The sequence below is a fragment of the Suncus etruscus genome, chromosome 10 (assembly GCF_024139225.1).
Source record: "Suncus etruscus isolate mSunEtr1 chromosome 10, mSunEtr1.pri.cur, whole genome shotgun sequence".
NCBI classification, from domain to species: Eukaryota; Metazoa; Chordata; class Mammalia; order Eulipotyphla; family Soricidae; genus Suncus; species Suncus etruscus.
In genome coordinates, this window is record NC_064857.1 from 40,149,226 (window position 1) to 40,170,663 (window position 21,438).

The 21,438-nt window shown below is 34.8% G+C and overlaps 1 protein-coding gene across 1 annotated transcript in view; it reads right to left on the bottom strand.

Moving 5' to 3' along the window:
• Positions 1–21,438, bottom strand: part of CLVS1 (clavesin 1) — a 185,462-nt gene that overhangs the window by 70,879 nt on the left and 93,145 nt on the right. The window contains exon 3 of the mRNA XM_049781959.1: positions 10,513–10,687. Coding sequence (XP_049637916.1) covers positions 10,513–10,687 — 175 coding nt within the window. The remainder of the gene's footprint in view (positions 1–10,512; positions 10,688–21,438) is intronic.

The window sequence follows — 21,438 nt, forward strand, 5'->3', positions numbered from 1 at the left end:
TAATGGTCCATATGAGCTTGACATCTCTTTAACAACTTCTATTCCTCAATGTCCAACTACTGACTTGTACTTTCTATGTAGTTATCAGGTTCTTTCTATAATTTTTAGTTTAGTCTCATGGTTTCTTGCTTATATTGTTGCAGTTGCTGTTCTATTTGGAAACTTTCCTGCATTACCATTATACGTCATCCCTTATAAATTATTAAGTTGCATTCCTTACCAATCCAATATGTTCAGTGGCTGTCAGTATCTCTAGGAAGCTCTCTAGACTGCCACAGCGAGACACACTTCCTTTCCTGGCTTTCCTGCACTTTATTATATAACTATTATCTCCAACTGAATGACTCAACTCTGTCCTTAAATTTCTCCTTTTCTAACTTTACAGCTGCAATTCCACACTACACTACTAAGTATCAGTAGAGGTGTGTTCCTATCCAGGATATCACTCATAACCCATCTCTTCTGTATTAGGATCTTATTAGCCAGCTGCATGCATACCTTTTTGCGTATAAAGCACCGTTTTTTTTATCATTGTTATAGGTCTGCCTCTGTTTTGAACTGTGACCTCTGGAAAACAGGTGCTACATTACATCTTAATTTTGTGATCAATTGGGGAAGCAAATGTTTAGCAATTGTTTTGTGAATGGATGAGTTGGAACACTGACTCATTCTATAATGTGTGAAAATATAGAGTAACCTTTTATCCAAAGTTTGTCAGAGATAGATCTATTTAATTAGAATTGTGTGAAAGGGTCATACTGTCTGCCATCAGGATCACTAGAGTTTCATTAGATCCAATTATCTTTCTGAGTTTAACTGATACTTAATAAGGTAGAACATTAAAGGATATATATTATTCCTTTATTATTGCCACAACAACATCTTGAACTATAACAAATCAAAATTACAGCTTTGTGACTATTTAAGAATGTAAAAAGTAATTTGTCTAGATGGAAAGTATTTTTCAGGCATCACTGGAATATTTAGAAAACATGAACTAAGGACTTCTGGGCAGAATACAGAAATCCTTTTACTTTTACTGCTTCCATCTGATTATTTAACACATGGAAACTATAAAGATTAATAAAATATGCTGCAGCTGTTACAGCTGGTAATAAATCCTACAGGATGGAAGAAGTAAATTCTGAATCCAATAATTACATAATTGTAAAAACATTCGGTATGAACTGATGGGCGATAATTAAAAGAATCACACCACATGGGTAGGAAAATAAGAAAGTATCTCAAAACTATAGCTTAAACAGTTGATACCAATCTTGACTTAAGTCATTAATAAAAGTGAAAAGGGAGAGAGAATGAACAAGCTAGAGGGATGATTTTTCAGGGACCCAAACCTAGGAAGTTTCAGACCATGGAGAGGGATTTTTATTAATAATCATGCATTAGATTCACTGGAGCCCATGAGTCAGGGATGGCCTCTTCATTCTTTCAAATGCTCTTATTTGGTGAGCTGTGACTATGGCCCAGGCACTTTCAATGTATTATTTTGTTTCTGTTATAAACCTGAAGGTAGGACTATTACAACTTATTATATAGATGAAACAGAAAACTAGAAAGATAAATGAACTTCTTGAAGTCTGTAAGTGGCAGAACCAGAAGTTAAGCCTAGGCTATCAAAATTGTGCGTTTGTATCAAAGTGTGGTTTGACTGCCAATGTAGTATAACCTGGAAACAGTTTTCAAGAGACATTGCTTCAGATTCTAGAGAATCAGAAACTCTGGGATTGTATCCAGCTCTGCCGGCTGTCAGAGGCTCTGCTTACAGAGAGCCTGATGCAAAGGATTACTCATTACAAAAGTGTTTTTGCAACTTATGTATCATCTGGAAACTCCTTGAAATATGAAAATATTAATACAGGAAGTCTGGAGAGGGTCCCAAGATTCTGTATATGTTTTTTTTTTACCAACTCCTAATGATGTTAATATTTATTTGTGATTTGTGGAATACTTTATAACATAAAGTTCTAGAGTACAGACTTCAGCAAGCTGTGTCAGTTTTGCTCTCTACTGTAAACATCACAAACATTTTGCATTAAGTGAGTGCATCATAAGTCAGGCGGTATGCAGGTTTGACTTTTGGACTATAAATGGGGGTGGTAGTGGTGGTGAATCTATTACTAACTGGCAATGTGTCTGTTCAACGTTCTAATACACTAACCATTTTTCTTCAGAAATTGGCAGTTTTCCTATTGCCTTGACATATATATATACTTCATATATATATATATATATATATATATATATATATATATATATATATATATATATATATATATATATATATATAGTTTGGCCCACATTTAGAAGTGCTCTCGGAGATAATTCCTGGCAGAGCTCAGCAGAGTGTAGGGGGTGGCAAATATTGAACTTGCCTCCTGCAAGGCAAGTGCCTTACTGCCCTGCATATATAAAGATATATATATATACATATATATACAAAAGCCAATAATACTGTAAGAATGGAACCATACTATAATAATCAAACTTAAAAATGTACCTATTAAGAAGTCAAGCTGCAGGTGGGAGGATCCCATGTACAGGGTGGAATGAAGTCGATACTGTGTTGGTTTAGAGTTGGAATTTGTATGCCTGAAACTCTATTATGGACAACTTTATAAATTATGATGCCAAAATAAAAAAATAAATTTTAATTTTTGTTGCCCATAAATTTTTATTTAATATTTAACTATCCCTTTGACTGACAAAACAAAAAGTTATACTATTGACTTGGAAGAATGTAATTGAAAACAAGTTTCGATATAACAGAAAGAGAGAATGCTTTGGGATAACAAAATAGATTTTGAAATTGATTATTTTGTTAGATCATGCATGATTCTGATGAATGTGACACAATTTCACCAATAAAGAAATAAACAAAAGCATTTGGGGGGTTATACATTGGTATGATTAATACATATATTTTAAACAAACTATGTATATAATCTCTGAAAAATAAACACAGCATATTATAAATTTGTTGGAAAGTCAGTCATGTAGTGAAACTTTCCATGAGTGGAAAGTTTTATCTGACACCTACTTATCTATGATTGCCTATCACCTTATAAAGAATAACACTTTTATAAAGTGAAAATGTCACTTCATAAATTAATTGCCTGAAGGAAAGAAAATAAACTATTTTGTCTATTCAACTGAAAATCCTAGAAAGCAAACTGTTTACTAGTGCCAAGCTTGTGTTCCTTAGCCAGGTTTACAACCTACTAATTGGTTAACAAAATATCATACTTGTAAGATTACAATTTATAAATCTTCAAACTTATAAGTTAACTCACATATTTGTATTTATAAACTTTCCTTTCCAACATGTTTATATTATTATTATAATAAAGTAATATTTAAATATGATATACATTTTTTTGTCTTTTTGGGGCCACACCAGGTGACACTTGGGTTATCTAGTTGGCCAAGAGCTCAGAAATCGCTTCTGACTTGGGGGACCATATGGGACACTGGGAGATCGAACCATGGTACGTACTAGGCTAGCACCAGCAAGGCAGATGCCTCACTGCTCCATGCCACCTCTTACATTCAAATAAATCATATAAAGTCATGAAAAGACAAAAACATTCAAGTAACTTTAACTAAGGCAACAATTGTGTACAATGAGAACACAATAAACTTTCCCACTAAATTGACTTAGAGCTTTCAGACACTTGAATTTAAGTTGATATAAGTATTACAAGACTATTTTTTTTCTTTTTTGGTTTTTGGGTCACACCCAGCAATGCTCAGGGGTTATTCCTGGCTCTATGCTCAGAAATCGCTCCCGGCAGACTCTGGGGACCATATGGGATGCCAGGATTCAAACCAGGGACCTTCCGCATGCAAGGCAAACACCTTATCGCTGTGCTATCTCTCCGGCCCCTACAAGACTATTTTTTAACAACAACATAGAAAATCCTGAATTAAGAATCAATAAATTGTTAAAGTTTTTGATTAATTCAGAGAATCATATGAGCACATAAATGATGGGGAAGTATTGTTTAGATCTCTTCTGGTGAGCAAATAGTATGTCATTTTCCTTGAAAATTTTGTACATAGCTGATTTAGACTATAAGGTTCTACCTCTTCCTATGTAAAATCACTTTGACAAAATAAGCTTTTTTAGTATTAGAGTTTGTTGAATCTTGATTAATTATGTGTTGGTTGTAATAACTGAGCTGCAGTGACCTACAAGAATATTTAAAAAAATTGATTTTGGAAACATTACAAAATATCAAAACTAGACTTCAGAAAGTTGTCCATTCAGCCAAATTTCCTCAACAGAATTGTGAATAATGCTGTGTTATATTAAAAATTGGGTATTTTTTGATTAAAATTTTGATTAAAATTAAAGTGACTTGTAATGAACAACAATATAATAGCTTTTAGTGACATTATTGACCATATTTTAGAAATCAAGTGACAATGTGAAAGGAAGTGACTCTGAAAATGGAATTTTAACGGAAGTTCTTTCAACTACTATTCATAGAATACTTATGTAACTGCTATTATTCAAATGTTCCAAACCATGTCATTTTCTCAAAGCATGGGGAATATATAGTGTATGTACTATTAGGATTTCATGATGGGCTGACTCAGAATAACTTTGAAGTAAAACTCTGATGTTCCTTTTGAAGTAAAATTTTATGATTATTATAACTCATAAAACATAAATTTAGCTTATAAATTATACAGCCAATGTTTTAAGTACATGCCCCTCAATAATTGTTGTCAAAGGCAGTATAATTGACTTTTTCTTTTCATTGAGACTATGTTTCTGGAGCCACTTCCAGCAATGCCTAGGACTTACTTTTGGCTGTATATTCAGGAATCATTCCTGGTGACCATATGGATGTCAGGGAAAAAAATTCAGTCAGCCATGTGTAAGGAAAGTGCCATTACCATGGTATTGTCTCTCCAGCATCTTCATAGAGACTAATTTTTGAACAGCTTTAAGTTCAGAACAAAATTTAGAGGACACTATAATTACTTCCCATATTTCCCTTGGTCATACATTTAGGAATCTCCCCCATTAGTGACATTCTACTAGAGTTAAAAGTTTGTTGTGATTGGTGCATTTATGTTTATAAGTCATACGCATTAAAGATCATAATTTTATATTTAGATTCCATTTCTCTACGATTCTCTTTGAAAACACCAATCTGACCAAACTTCATATATGCTAATATCTAGGATGATATTACCAGGGCATTTTTAGAATGAATGCATGCACCCTCCCCCCATATCCTCCTTCTTCTGCAAGGCCTGGCAGCTGTGATCACATCCACAAATGCAGTTGCTATGTTCAGATAGGACCAACTCTATAGACTCACTCTTTACTTAAAAGAGATATAAACCAAGCCATGAAAAAAACAGCTATGCAGCTGAAAGCTGGCAATCTCAGGAAGAGAAGTTAGGTCAAGCCTCCTTCCTGCCAAGGGTTTGTCTGCTGCATCCATTATCCATAAATCACCACTCTCTGATTCTCTTCAGAGACACCAATCTGACAAAACTTACAGGTATGCTGGTATTTGGGCTAATATTAACTGTTTTGAAATGAATGGAGGCACCCTCCCCCACATCCTCCTTCTCCCAGGAGCCTAGCAACTGAGAACATGTCCCACAAATGCCACAGTATTGGTAACAGTGCTTTAAATTCCTGGACAACTTCATTTGTTTAATTCTGTCATCCTTACAGGATCACACCAATTTAGATGCTGTGTAGCTGAGGCCACTTAATGTTTGGAAACAAAGGAAACAACAGGATTGACAGAGATTATTAAACCTCTGTCATTATCTTAATGACATCATTAGAGATACAATAATTTTTACAAATTTGCTTGCCACTGTCCTTTATATCTCCCATTTTAAAATTTTTTTCTTTCTTCTATTTCTTTTTATTCTTTTTAAAATAACTGTTCTCACTGATGTGGAAACAAATCTATTATGGTCAACTATGTGATGCTTTTTCTTTAAATAATGTGAAATAAAAGATCATAATTTATATTACAGTTCACTTTGAATATGTACCTCCTATGAATCTGGACAAATGTACAATAAAAGTTCCCTTCATGGATTTTCAGAGAGAAGGAGACTGAGGCCTGAGGTATGCAGCCCATGGTGGAGCTACCTGACTTGTGGCCACCCACAGGTAGAGGTTATTCCCAGCAGGCAACCGCCAAAGGTCAAATGATGGAGTCTCATCCACTTAACTTTCCCTGAGACTTCCTGGCAATGGAGAATACTGACAATGGCATAGGAAAGAAGCACCTTGACTACAAATGGAAACATGGCAAAGCAGCACAAACCCCACCGTGCCTGGTGGATGAAAATTGCAATCCTATAGACTCAATCACTAGTAACTCTCCATGTAGTTTTTTTTAAAAAAGTGCTTCAGAGAGTAAATGCTTAGGATATTCAATGAGATCAAAGAAACAATGGAACATGGTTCCATAAACACAAGAAGATATGAAAGAAGAAATGAGAAATATTCAGAGATGTCATAACTGAAAATCTCAGAGTAAAAACAAATGCTGAGGGACTGAATCAGTGAGCTGAAAGATGAAGTACAGAAAAACTCCAGATAAGAAGAGAAGATGAAAAAAAAAGCCTACAAATAAATTTAATAGATCACAAGAGAGCTTTTGGATCAATTCAACAGAGACAACATAAGGATCATTTGGGTTCCAGAGACCCAGGAAGAAAATCCCTAGGAAGAAGCACCAATTAAAGATACCATTGCTGAGAAGTTCACAGAGCTGAAGAGTGCATGCACTCTCACTGAGAACAGCTACAAGTCTCTGTCAAGGAAACTTATATAAACAGGAGAAACCCGCACCAAATGGCCAAGTACAAAGATGGTCTGATTATTCTCCCTGGAAGGCTACTTTTTCACACACTATCTGAAAGGTGGGACAGCAGAGACTATGAGTTCCTTTCACTGGAACCTATAATTCCCTCTGGTCTCTTTCATGTACAGAACAAACACCCTGGCCTCTTGAAATCTTTCCAGGGTACACAGGAAGAAGTAAAGGCGCTCTACCATAAACTCTGCTTTAATTAACGAATCCTTTCTTCATTAAGTTTATATACTTTCAGCCATGCCTGAAGCATTGTACATTTTGTCTTGTACTGTCAAAACTAAAAAAAGTTCTGCGTGGACCCCTTTTTGTAAAACAATCTACCCTACAAATGTATGATTTCTTCTTAGAACCATTGAACAGTTTTGATAAGAGGGATAATAGTTAATCTGGAATGAAAAAATCCCACATAGAAGGGTGGTTATTGAGAGTTCCTGAATGGTACTTGAATATCCCCAAAGCCTGAAAGACAATTAGCTGGAGTAAGAAGTTGACAGTGTAAGTGATATGCATTATACCTATTCACTAACAGTATTGCAAATCACAGTGTCTAAAAGGAATAAATTGGAGGGAGGGAGAGAAAAAGAGAGAGAGAATATGCCGCAGAGGCAGGCACGGAGAAGGCAAGGGTGAGGGTGAAAAGAAAACATACATTGGTGACAGGAACTATGCACTAATGAAGAGTATTGCACATTGTATGAGTGAAATTCAATCACAAACAACATTGTAACTGTGTCTCTTACAGTGACTTAATTAAAAAAGTTATTTATATAAAAGTTATTAAAAATAAAGAAGTTGAGAGTGACAAGCGAGAAGTGATTGCCTATAGTGGTCAAGAGTGTGTTGTTACTCCGGAACTGTATCACAGTTGCCAATGATACAGGAAGTGTTAGTCGTAATAGAGCAGTCAGCTTCCTCTTGACCACTCATGGCAAGAGGCACCACTTTTTCGAAGGGGTCCCCAGTCTTCAAGACTTGGGCGGATAGAGTTTACTGAAAAAATTGCTTGTCAATCCATACTTAGGAGCACCCAATGCTTTTCAATAGTCAAGGAGTTTGCCTTGCTTTGAAATGAGAGGGGTAAAGAGATCTAGGTTAAGGTAAGTGAAATGATAAGAAGGTGTTACTTTTTGCTGATCTGACTGTGGCCTCATACATCCCCATTTCTCCTGAGAAAGACCAGAGTTTCCTTGGTTGGAGCATTAGGACATTGAGCACATTGTCTTGCATATTGGTACAAGACAAATGGAGGCCTAGATGAGCTCACTTTGACCCTAAAGGCCATATAATATTTTCTTGAAAATAGCCTACTCCCTTATATATACAGCTTTCTCTTTTAAAACATTTTCATGGGAGATAACTCAGATACATGGCACAAGCCTTACAGGTGTAAGGACCCAAATTTTATACCCAGTATACCACATGTGCCTATAATACTTAGTTGTGGTCCTGGAGACCTCTGACACAAACCCTTTGGGGTGACTCTGGTGGCTCCCAGCACCAAACAGTGGGATCAAAGAGTATCTAACATTTAACTGTCTAGCCATGATGTTTTTTAGTTTTGTTTTGTTTTGTTTGGGAGTTACACTTGTCAGTGGTCAATGTTGACTCTTGAATCTGTGCTCAGGGATCTGGGCTTGGGAACCATATGGAATTCTTGTAATTGGATCTGGTTGTCTGCATGCAAGGTAAACAACCTATCTGCTATACTCTGACCTCTATTTCTTATCTCTAGCCACAAGGTTTTACTATCACCAGAAATGGTCACCAGCATTTCCCTGAACTCTGTTTGGAAGGTATGCCATCAAAAAAGAAAACCTCCCAAAAATGTTAACACGAATTAACTCAGTAACATCACAACAGCCTAGTAAAGTTATGAAGGGACATGTTATGCAATCTATTTCTTCTTCAAAAAGAAAATTGAGGAAAGAAAATAGCTAACTGATAAAAACACCTTAATAAAAATTTTATATAAATTTTATAAAATATTATAATTTTTATTTAAAATTTTATTAAAATTTATTTTAAATTGCTTATGAAACATAGCTACTAACATATATAATTAACTTTCTTTCTTAAAAATGGACAAACTAAAATGAGACGTGTATTATGACAGTAAATCCTGGAAATATCACAGAGCATAAAATTCGCTAACATTGCAGCTTAGTTAATTTAAGAAAAATTTTAAGGAAAGAAATAATTCAAAAGCCAAGATGAGAAGAAGCTGACACAATTATAGCTAGGGCATAGGTTCCCATGTTTATTTAGCCTATTGCCTCTTCTCAGAAAAAAAAAATATCGGTGTACCTCTCCTTGAAATCTACTTTCTTTAAGATTTGCCTTTCTTTAAGATAATGCCCAATTGCACCCAGGTTACTACCACCTCCTACAATTTTCAGCATCCTCATCCAGGATGTCATATTACCTATATAGAGAAGCAATAATGTAAAAATTACAGGTATAGAAAATACAAGTGTATGGGATCATTTAAGGCGAGTCACTATATTCTCTATCACCTGTAAATATAAAAGCAGATTTTAAAATTTACCTCCAGTACATGGAGTGATTTAATCCCCAACATAAAGTGGAAATTCTGGAAAAGTGCATACTTGCTATTTCTCTGAAATGCCTGCTCTGCTTCACTTTCATTTAAAAAGGAAACTATTTCAATAAAATGAAAAGTGCACTCAGTAAACATGTTTATCAGAGGTTACTACATGCTGGTTGTTATATGATTGCTGTTCAAGTAAAAATAAGCCATAGAAGAAGAATCAGACCCAACAATTATTGGTAATATGATTAATGATTAAAATGGGTTTTCCAGTTTTGCACTCTGAAAGCATGAATAGCAGTTGCTTGATCTGAAAGTAGCAAATACTTTGCTGTTTGCATTGATATATGCATTATCACCTATTCAGAGGAGGTGGCTCCTTTTAGTCAATCTTCCCATAAAATTTGGAAGAGATATAAATTTTATCTATGCTGGTCCAAAGTCTCCCTAGATAGATTATACCTTTATTTTTTTTTTAATATAATAATATGTTACTAGAAAGCTACTTCATGATCCTTCAAGGTAGAAAGGACTCTAGATTGACTACCCAAAAATTCTTTCCCAAGTTTCTGAATATTGTCATACAAACAGAAAGTAGAGCTTTGTGTATCTTTTTTCTGTTTTTGCAGTGAAACAATATTTAATACTGTGCAGTGCAAAATGCCAACCAAACACTTGGGCACACTGCATTCAAGGAAGTGAGAATCCACAGGGTCCACTTTTAGGAAGCAAGGATGCTTCTAGAAACCTTGAAAAGCCCCCATGCCACTTCTATATAGGACATGCTCATAAAGCAGATGTTTTCTAGTTTAATTTTTGTAAACCCCCAAATGGATTATGCTAAACGTTGCTGAGCTTTATTCATAATTGCTACAGTAGGTAATTTGTGCCTGTGGAAATAGTAATTTAGAGTTATTAATGAAAATTAAGGCTAATTAAAAAACAAATAGGTTGAGGTAAAATGCAGACTAATTTCAGGTACATTTTTAATTTCCCTTTTATATTTCCAAAGAAAAACATATTACTTTCAATTCAAAAAGTTAAATTGCATCACACAGTCTCATAATTCATTGCACATACCTGCAACCCTTCAATGGCCAGTTTGAGTATTGAAGGAGTCAGTTTGGAAGCTTGCTTGAAGGAAAAATTACTCCAGTCTATAATTAAAATAAAGCCATTGATCTGAAGCTCTGGATCTTCAATAAGGACTTCCAATGACAGCAGGATGGCACGAAGGATGTCTGTGAAGGAGTTCCTATACCAAAATCAGAAAGGAAAGGTGAGATATGAATATCAGCAGATGATAACACTTCATATGTGATCACATTGATATGATAGCCCAACCTGTAAGGTAACCACTTTCTTGTATCCAGAAATGAATATACATCTGCTAACCATGTTGGGAACTATAATTCTGAGACTTCTAGGGGGAAACTCCCTTTTCTATCACCACACCAATATTCTCTCTCTCTCTCTCTCTCTCTCTCTCTCTTTCTCTCTCTCTCTCTCTTTCATGTTTGAGTATCCAAGTTACAGCTTCATTTACTGAACTTCATCCTTTCCTTGTCTCTAGCTGTCACTGAGACGTAACATCTTTTAGGACAGCATTAGGCCATAAGTATATACCAATATAAGTATATCCTGCTTTTCAAAAGTTTGAATTACTGGGGATAGAGCAATAATACAAGGGGTAGGACACTTGCTTTGCACATGGCCAAACTGGGTTCAACCCTTAGTCTCCATATGGTTCCAAGCACATTTTTAAATTTAACTTAACTTAAAAATGTACAAGGGGTAATTTCTGAGTTCAGAGCCAAGAGTAACCCTAAGCATGACTGGGGGTTGGTCTTCAAAATAAAAGCAAACAAACAAAAAGGCACCCTCCCAAAAAAACCCAAAAACAACCAAAAAATTGTTTTGAGTTAGTATTCAGTTTTACTAAGCCAGAAAAAAACCCTAAGAAGACTTTCACTTTCAAACCAAAAGATGAAAAACACAAATAGATTTAGCTTGTGTTTTATGGCTGCCATTCTAGTAGTGAAGTGAGTGTTTTTTCCAATTCCTTTCTTAGAATACTTTTAAAGCTATGAGTTTATTTTATCATCCTGATTTTGCTATGTGAATACTATTTGAGATTGTATTGTTATGATTTGATGCTCTTATTTGGGAGGGAATCTGGCAATGCACAAAAATGTCTCACATAAATTAATAGTAAAGGTTTCTTTGCTTTATATTATCAGCTGAAAATAGCTTCAATGAAATACTTAACTTTCAGTCACTGGAAGAAAACTGTTTCTAGCTACTAGTGCATCATTGCTGAACAAATGAGATGAGACCTCAATCAGAGGTGCTTATTTTGATTAAACCTCATATTCCTTTTGTATGCTTAAAATCTTGCCAAAAGTATAAAGTCATCCATGCAATTGATGCTATTTTTTAGCTTCAAGTCATGGCTAGACAAGAACAAAGCAGAAAGAATGGCTTATTTTCATTGAAGGTTTATGGAATGATTCAGTAAAGAAATCACTTGGAGTACATGAGTAACTATGACAACAGGAAGACCTGAATACAAACTAGAGTCACAGTTCTCTGGGGTGGCATGTACTCTTCCATACCATGTATTCATATTTGCCAGTGTATTTTGTTTTAAATAATTTTCAGACATAAAAATGATGGCATATACATCCTGGTAATTCTCTTATCCTAATTTCCAAGCTATAATTCAGAGATCTTAGGGGATCTCTAAGTAGCTAAGTAGGAAACTAGAAATGTGGCTGGCAAGGGAGAGCAAAATTTGTTGCTTCCTTCAAGCTATCATTAAAATCAGATGCCATCTCCTGAAATAAAAAATCAATGTAGTGAAAAATAGATTCTTGAATATTTCAATCTGCTTAAATCTTAATCAAGTTGAATGATTTCATATCACAGCTCAGAAAATACATATTTGAACAAGAAACCAATTATTTCTCAATGTCTGTTGTAAACTCAGTATTGTTTCATACTTAAAATTATAAAATTGTATGTACATTTATTTTATTTTATTTGTACATTTATTTTAAAGAGTCCTTATATAACTGAGTTAAGTTTAGAGATTAACAGCACAAACTGAAAGGGATTAATACAATTTGAGTAGTCAGAGTTTATTGATGGATGAAGAATGTATAGGATTTTGAAAACTAATACAGAAATAGGAGCAAATGAAATATAAAGTACAAGTAAAATATAAAGATATATATCCCATATGTTTCTATGCAATTTATCTTACTAATTATTTTTCCCTAAAATTTTTATCTAAAATCCATTATTTGATGCAAATAAAGCTTCTTTCATTTATACAAGCACTTTACATGGCCTAAATGTAGTAGTCATGACATCCTGTATAATCTCTAGTTTAAAAAAATCTGTTAGTGACTTTAGACATTTCTTATAAGAATACTTTCATAGGACAAAACATTATAATATTCTATATCTAACGATAAGACAAAATCAGAAGACTTGTCACCCTTTGGTCTGTCCAAATGCCAAGATCGCGATTTACAGATGACTGGCTGACAGAACCATGGCCAGACTGTATGTATCCTGGGACCAATAAAAAAGCCCTAGTCTAGGGTGTGAGCTACGACCTGCATAACAACTATGATCCCTAGTGCCAGAGGTCTGTCTGAGACTATTGCAAGGGAAGGGGACCTCTGGAAACATAACGGAAGCCGCTATCCCAGGCCCATCCTAGGATCAGCGCAAAAACCAGGACCGCCAACCACAGAAGACGGATTAAAATGACACTGAGGGAACAGAACTTTTAGACCCACAAAGAAAGACATAATCATAAGTTCAACTCCTTGACTCGTGCAGATACCGAGACCTCTAGATACAGAGGTCTGATGTTATCACCCAGGACGGAGCAGAAGTCTTCCATACACCACAAAAGCACCAAGGGGAGAGTAAATGAACCTGAAAGGAGTCTATAGTTAATCCCATGACAATATACTTCAAGGGTGGAGAAACCCTGTATCTCTTAGGCAAAGGAAATTCCTTTTCGAATGACCCCGATATTTACTGTGCATCTGCAGGAGGGGGAAAAAAAGCACAAAACAATTTTTTATTATTATTTACTTATCTATTTTTTTTTGTTGAATGCATTGTTGTGGTTTGGCTATTGAAGTGAATGTCTCCATTTATATTACTTATTTATTTTCTTCTTTTCTTTTCTTATGTGCTCTGCCACATTTTTTTAATCTCAATATCATGTTTACCCTTTTGTTTTGTTTTGTTTTCTTTGTTTGTTTGTTTTGGAATGTTCACTGGATACTTTATTTGACAGTTCTTTATGTACTGTTGTGGTGTTTCGTCTTCTTTTTCCCCTTCGTCTCTCAAACCAAGGATGAAAGCCTCTAGAAGGACTCCGCCCATTTCCGGAGTATCTGATTCTTTTTTTCTTTTTTTTCTCCACGTTATTACTTTTCTCTTCTTCAAACAAAACCGCATAACTTGAACTATCTAGTCCTGCCTCCCAATTGAGGGGGGGGATAAGGGAGGTACCAAGACCAAATAGGTGTAAGATCACTAAGTAGTAAGCTAGGCACAGAGGGGATCACTTATTCTAGCAGCCCTGGGGGTAAGGGAAGAGGTTATGGGAAGAAGGACGGGAACGGAGGTGGAGGGAGGACAATTCAGTGATGGGAATTCCCCTGATTTTATGTTAATATGTGCTTAAAATATTATTGTCAATGATATGTAAGCCATTATGATTAAAATAAAAATTTTTTAATTAAAAAGAAAGCTATTGTTCCCATTTTGTAGAAAAAAATTCTATATCTTTGTTTTTTTCTCATACACATTATATTCTCTTATAAGTTTTAGAGATTTTGAATTCCTATTAATGTAGGGTTTGCTTTTTGCGCTTTATTTTGATTTTGCACTTACATAAAGACGTGATCTAAAGAAACAAATCTTTCTTAAAGATATAGTTTAAAATGGGAAGAAATATTGAGTTAATGTATCGTAGTATCATTTCTCATTCCACTTAGACAAGCAAAATGGAAACATGAAAATGCCCAGTGAAAAACTAGAATGACCATTAGGAAGTTAGAGTGTCTGATACTGGACAAGTTTTCTTAGAAAAGTGTATATATGGAGAAGAATCAGGACTGAAAGACTAAGTATTCATATAAAACTTATATATATTATTAAAACTAAAAGAAGAAAAGTTAAGGAAATAAATGTGTTTAGAAAAGATGAAAATAAATTGTGTTTAGGAAGAGAGAGAAAGGTGATTTCAGAAGTAAGGCTCTAGATTGCATTACCAGATTACTAACCCCAATTCTTCACTTATCTAGGCATCCACAGACTATCTATATCACCCTGTAATTTTCTTTAGCTTCTTACATGTGACAGAAATGACAGTGTGCCAATTCTAAATCTAATTCTTAACTATCTCAAATTTTATAACTTGTCCTCTTGCTTTCTGCTGTTGTTGTGGAAAGAACATGCCATGTGTCCTTTCTTTCTAGTATGCTGGTCTAGCCTAGTCTAGTACATGTCTAGCTGCTGAACTGAAGAGGCAGGAAAATACATGATTTCACAAGCAACTAGATATAAGAAGCAAAGTCATTCAGCTTAAGTCAGTCTAAATAAACTCCAGTTTCCCTACAAACATATGAGCAATAAAACATGCTTTTTATTTTTAGACAATATTTTAGGGTGTTGTTCTTACCAAATAAATCCATATATTCTTGATGGGCCATCAAAAAAGAATTTTAAAAATTTGTGTGTATTTCTAAAAATGCTTATCTTTACTACCTCAGAATTTATATTTGTCAAAATTTAATTTTAACTTTCCTACACTGAGTCTTGACAAGAGAAATCAAATTAGACAATTACTATAGTCAGTAAGGTGATAAATAAGAGAATGGAAGCCTAAATTGAATATGCTTTGTATGATTTCATGAGGTATATTGTCTCACGAGAAAAATGAGGAAGAACATAAAAGAGAGAACAGGGGACAAAGAAGAGAGAATGAAATAGAAATAAATAAACACTTGCAATAATTTTCTCTCTATTATAGGTTGAATATAATATCTTCCCAGGTTTCAGTATTCAATAAAAGGACTACTCAAACATCTTCTAACATATAGATCCTGGATCTTAAGCCTGAAGCTATAGAATGTCACTTACTTAATTTTTAATAGAGTTATGTCATATAACTTCAACTAAATGTGTAAATATTGTGAAGGTAAGTATTGAAATGTCATAGCTTTGCCCTTCTCTCTCTCCACATATAACCGTGGTATAGAAAGAGGATGAAAGTGTCATCTTTGACCCCCAACTCATCATCTCAACCCAATCTTTTACTATTGGACTAGGGGCACAGAAGGTAATATTCTTGTCTAATATCAACCAAGATAAACTGAACTGATATTCAACTAGTAAAAATTAAATAGTGTTGAAAATGATGAAAAGAATATTTTCTCACTCTGTAAACCATGAACATATGATATTATGCTTTTTATAATAATTATGACAGTTTTATCTATCTGCATATAATCATAACAATGCAAGGTACTCAGATTATTTAACACGATATTGAAACAAATGCTTTCAAATTTGTTTGTCTTTGTATATTCACGATTAACAGGAATACCAATCAAGTGTATCTCTGTGTGTATATATAATTTATAATAGTTTCCATTTAGTTTTTGTTTTAAATTAAGAGATTAATTAAATAAATAAAATCAATTAAAACCAATATCTTATCACATTTGTTTAAGTGCTTCTACATTCTTTCCCAAACTGAGAGAATAAAAATGAACCACGAGTATATCTGTCCATTCATTTAAATGACTAAATAAATTTCTTATAATTCAGTGTCTTGATTTATTTATTTATTTATAGGGCTGTTTATGGTGGAGGGAGTTTTTGGCTACACTTGGCTATCTCAAGGCTTCCTCCTGGCTCTATTGTTAAGAATTAACTCTGGTGTAGCTTCATGGGTGCCAGATATCAAATCCAGATTTCAAATTTAGATCAGTCATATGCAAGGCAAGAAACATATCCATTGTATTATCTCTTGGTTCCCATTAATGTCTGCTTTTAAACATTTTGAAGTAATTAGAATGGTATAAGGAATAAGAATAAGAAAACATTTACTCAAAGAGTTAATAAAGTTTTAATTCATGTAAGATATATAAATCTATATTTTCTATTTTTCTGCTATAAGATGAAAACTGATATAGAATATTTAAAATTACATACATTGGAGGCAAAGAGACACATCATTAATAATATGTAATATGGAGTCAAACTGATTCAAATGCTGACTATTATATATAAACATAAAAAGTTATTTGATCTCTTGGTTTTTGTTTTTGTTTTGGTTTTTGGGTCACACCCAGCAGCACTCAGGGGTTACTCCTGGGTCTGTGCTCAGAAATCACCCCTGGCAGGCTCAGGGGACCAAATGGGATGCGTGGATTCTAACCATCATCCATCTGCATGCAAAGCAAGCACTCTACTGCTGTGCTAGCTCTCCAGCCCCTGATCTCTTGCTTTCTAATAAAACCTACTACTTTTCAAATACACATGCACAGCCCAGCTGCCATCTTAACTGGCACCTTTTAAAGTTCAGTTGTTAAAGTTTGGGTCTCATGATTACAATATTGATTCTGTGGCTTGGATATTTAGTCTTCTTCTCCCCCACCTCCACACTTTACTTCCTTCCTTTTTTTACTTATACTGAAGCCAAAGATGACCTACGCACCCCCAGTTTAATCATCGCATTCATTTATGCAGTTATTCTAAATACCACATATAAGTGATATCATCTTGTTTACTACTCTTGGTCTCTTACTTCATTTAATATGATAGCTTTCAGTTTCATACATGTTGCAGTAAATTGTATAATTTCATTATGCTTTGCTGCTTCTTAGTTTCCTTCCTTCTTTCTTTCTTTCTTTCTTTCTTTCTTTCTTTCTTTCTTTCTTTCTTTCTTTCTTTCTTTCTTTCTTTCTTTCTTTCTTTTTCTTTCTTTTCTTTTCTCTTTCTTCTCTTTCTTCTCTTCTTTTTTTTTCTTCTTTCTTTCTTTCTTTTTCTTTCTTTACTTCTTTCTTTGATTCTTTCATTCTATTTCTCTTTCTTTTTCTTTCTTTCTTTCTTTCTTTCTTTCTTCTTTTTCTCTTTCTTTCTCTTTCTTTCTTTATTTCTTTCTTCCTTTTTTTCTTTTTTTCTTTCTTTTTTCTTTCTTCTTCTTTTCTTTCTTTCTTTCTTTCTTCTTTCTTTTCTCCCTTCTTTCTTCCTTCCATCCTTTCTCCCTTCCTTCTTTCTTCTTCTTTCTTTCTTCTTTTCTTTCCTTTCTTTCTTTCTTTCTCTCCTTCGTTCCTCTTCTTCCTTGCTTTCCTTTTTCTTCCTTCCTTTTTTTTCTTCCTTCCATCCTTTCTCCCTTTCTTCCTTCCTTCCTTCCTTCCTCTTTCTTTCCTTCCTTCATCTTTCTTTCCTTCTTTCCTTCCTTCCTTCCTTTTCTTCCTTTCCTTCCTTCCTTCCTTTCTTTCCTTCCTTTCTTCCTTTCTTTCTTTCCTTCCTTCCTTTCCTTCCTTCCTTCCTTTCCTTCCTTCCTTCCTTCCTTCCTTCCTTCCTTCCTTCCTTCCTTCCTTCCTTCCTTCTTCCTTCCTTCCTTTCCTTTCCCTTCCTTCCTTCCTTCCTTCCTTCCTTCCTTTTCCTTCCTTCCTTCCTTCCTTCCTTCCTTCCTTCCTTCCTTCTTCCTTCCCCTTTCCTTCCTTCCTTCCTTCCTTCCTTCCTTCCTTCCTTCCTTCCTTCCTTCCTTCCTTCCTTCCTTCCTTCCTTCCTTCCTTCCTTCCTTCCTTCCTTCCTTCCTTCCTTCCTTCCTCTTCCTTCCTTCCTTCCTTCCTTCCTTCCTTTCCTTCCTCCTTCCTTCCTTCCCTTTCCTTCCTTCCTTCCTTCCTTCTTCCTTCCTTTCCTTCCTTCCTTCCTTCCTTCCTTCCTTCTTTTTGTTCTGTCTTTCTTCCTTTCTTTTTCTTTCCTTCCTTCTTTTCTTTTACACACCCAGCAGTTCTGCCTCTGCATACAGAAATCACTCCTGGCAGTCTCAAGAGATCATATGGAGTGCCAAGGATCAAACCCAGTTGCTCAAGCCAAGTGCCTTACCTTCTGTACTCTGGTCCCTTTCTTAATTCTCTTCTCTGAAAAAAGTCAAGGTATAATATTGACCTCTTTTAAAGACTAAAGTGACATGATGTGAGAAAAATCATGCCGAGAAGCAAGTTTATAGAAATCCCTTGCAGATGCCATTAGTCAGAGTACTTCTCATTACTACACAAATATATCAGGTAATAGGAGATTGAAAAATGCTTAGGTGTTATGAAGTATATATGGTATGACTTAGGAAACTCAGGTGGGTCATGAAAAATGGTAATGTTTGGGCACTGGACATAGAAGAGAATAGGAACACAAGATATATAAGGACATTAAAACGAAGGGTGTGAAATATGCATAAAAAGTAAGATAAAATTTACCTATGCCTTGGGATAACAAAATAGAAATGTAAAAATATGGAAATTTTAATGTGATTTTATCCTTCTTAGACATTATTGTTTAAACAGAGGAAGGGAGCAATGATAGTTACACATGAGGAAGATTTGGACTGTCAACTGTGAAGTCTGGCACCATGCTATCAATTAGGAAGAAGTGGTTGCAATATATTAGGTGAGAGTTAAATATAAATGATAGAGACTTGATACGAGCAATAAAATAAGTATCAATTATTTTGTAAAAGGTGAGATATGGGCATAGCGACTAAGAGACAGCGGTTCTAAAGAGGACTCAAGAAAATCTGTCTGGTTGAAAGAAAACAAAAGGTGCTCTGAGTTTAGTTCTCCTACAATAAGAATCAGCACCCAGGAGAGAAATACCCAATATTGTTATTAATATGGCTTAAGGCTATCAAACTATGCCTAGAGGTGTTATGTCTGTATTCTTGCCACACATGTAATAAAATTTCACCAAAAGAAGATGAAAATATTTTCTACTCTCTTCATAAGAATGGACAGCTCAGGTCCAGGGATCTAGTTCAGAGGCTAAGATACTGACCTGAGTTAGATTCCTGGCCTCTCATATGGCTTCCCAAGCACTGCTTGAGATGATTCTTCAGTGCAGACCCAAGAGAAACCCCTGAAAAATCACTGGATGTCACTCAAAAACAAAGAAATGGATAGCTGCGTTAGCCTAGACTGTATGATCTGTTTGAATTGACATTGTGTTATATTCATCTCTGAACCTCAGGCAATTACTAGCACAAAGTTTAGTAAATCATTATTGTGCTAGAAGATAGATTTACCAAATGAACCAGTTGGAAGCTCTCAAACACTAACAGCAATAATCACTTTCTAAGCATAAATCAATAATTTTCTTTCTCCTGTAATATCTCTTTTGATCATTGCTGGGGGTGATTTAGTTTAAGCAGTTTTTAAACATGTACTATATTTAAGGAATGTGCAATTGAGCACCATGTCTCCAGAGTTGGAAGAAATAACAAAGGTATTTGCCTTGCATGAAAATGACCTTGTTTGATCCCCAGCATCCCATATGGTCCCCAGAATCATTCCAGAAATAATTGTTGAGAGCAGAGTCAGGAATAAATCCTGAACATTACTAGGTGTAGCCCAGAAATCAAAAGAAAAATAAATTAATATAAAAAGATCTAACAGCATTAATAAGTACTAGATAGATGTTCACAGATAGGAAGTTGGGAAGGTTGGTATATACCAAGATACTTTCAAAATATTAGGAAAAAACTAGTCCCCACATATCACTTTAAGAAAATTTGAAATATAAGTGATAATGAAGTTTACTTTGCTTTGCTTTTGGCATGGGGATTAGGCAAGGAACTATAAGGAACTGTGAAAGAATTAAAAGCCAACTCTAATGCAATTGAGCTACGAGCATTTTATCTATTACCAAATGACTCTGAAAATTAATTTCATGCTTGTCTGTTCTAGTAACTCCCTTGGTTGAGGAACTTCAAAAAAGTAGAAATGAGGGAAAGTCTCATGGATGTAGATAAGCACTGACTAATAAATAGTACCTAAGAATTCTATTAACTCGACCAGGACAACAAATGGAAAACACTTTCCTGACCTAAATGAATTCATGTGGATGGTCACATTGTTCTTATTTCAAGTAGAAGTTAATTGACATTTATAGATCTTGCACAGGTTCATAATAATCAGCTAATTGTGGGCCTGGAGAGATAGCACAGTGGTGTTTGCCTTGCAAGCAGCGGATCCAGGACCTAAGGTGGTTGGTTCGAATCCCGGTGTCCCATATGGTCCCCCGTGCCTACCAGGAGCTATTTTTGAGCAGACAGCCAGGAGTAACCCCTGAGCACCACCGGGTGTGGCCCAAAAACAAAAAACAAAAAACAAACAAAAAAAAATCAGCTAATTGTACTCCTTAAGATGGAATATTTTTTTCTTCTAAGTCTCTTTAGCTCAGATAACCATAAAATAACCTTTTGGATGATACTTTAGATAATAAGAGAAGGCATATTATATCACACCCAACCCATGATACAACATTGTTTTAAATGACTTTTTCCTCCTGAGTGCCCTACTACTGGGCCTCTATGTTGCAATCAGTTTTGCAATCAAGAAGTTTCTTTCTGAAATTTAAACCTGAAAATAATATGTTAGGCAATTTGAATTATGTGAAGCATTAGCAAAACAACTCAATCGATGTCACATTTCACAGAAAGCACACCTGTATCTTGGAGTGGGATATGTAAGATCTCATTATTTTAATTTGGAAATTGTCTATCTTCAGTGAAAACTCTATACCTCTGTACATAAAAAAGAAGCATATTTTGGTAAGAAAAATATATATCAAAACTAAGAGATATACCAAGGATCTAAGATTTATTGCTTTTTGCTTATAATTTCAATCTCAAAAATCTCAGAAAAACATAGGTACTATAGAGCAGAAGATTTAATAAAGATATAT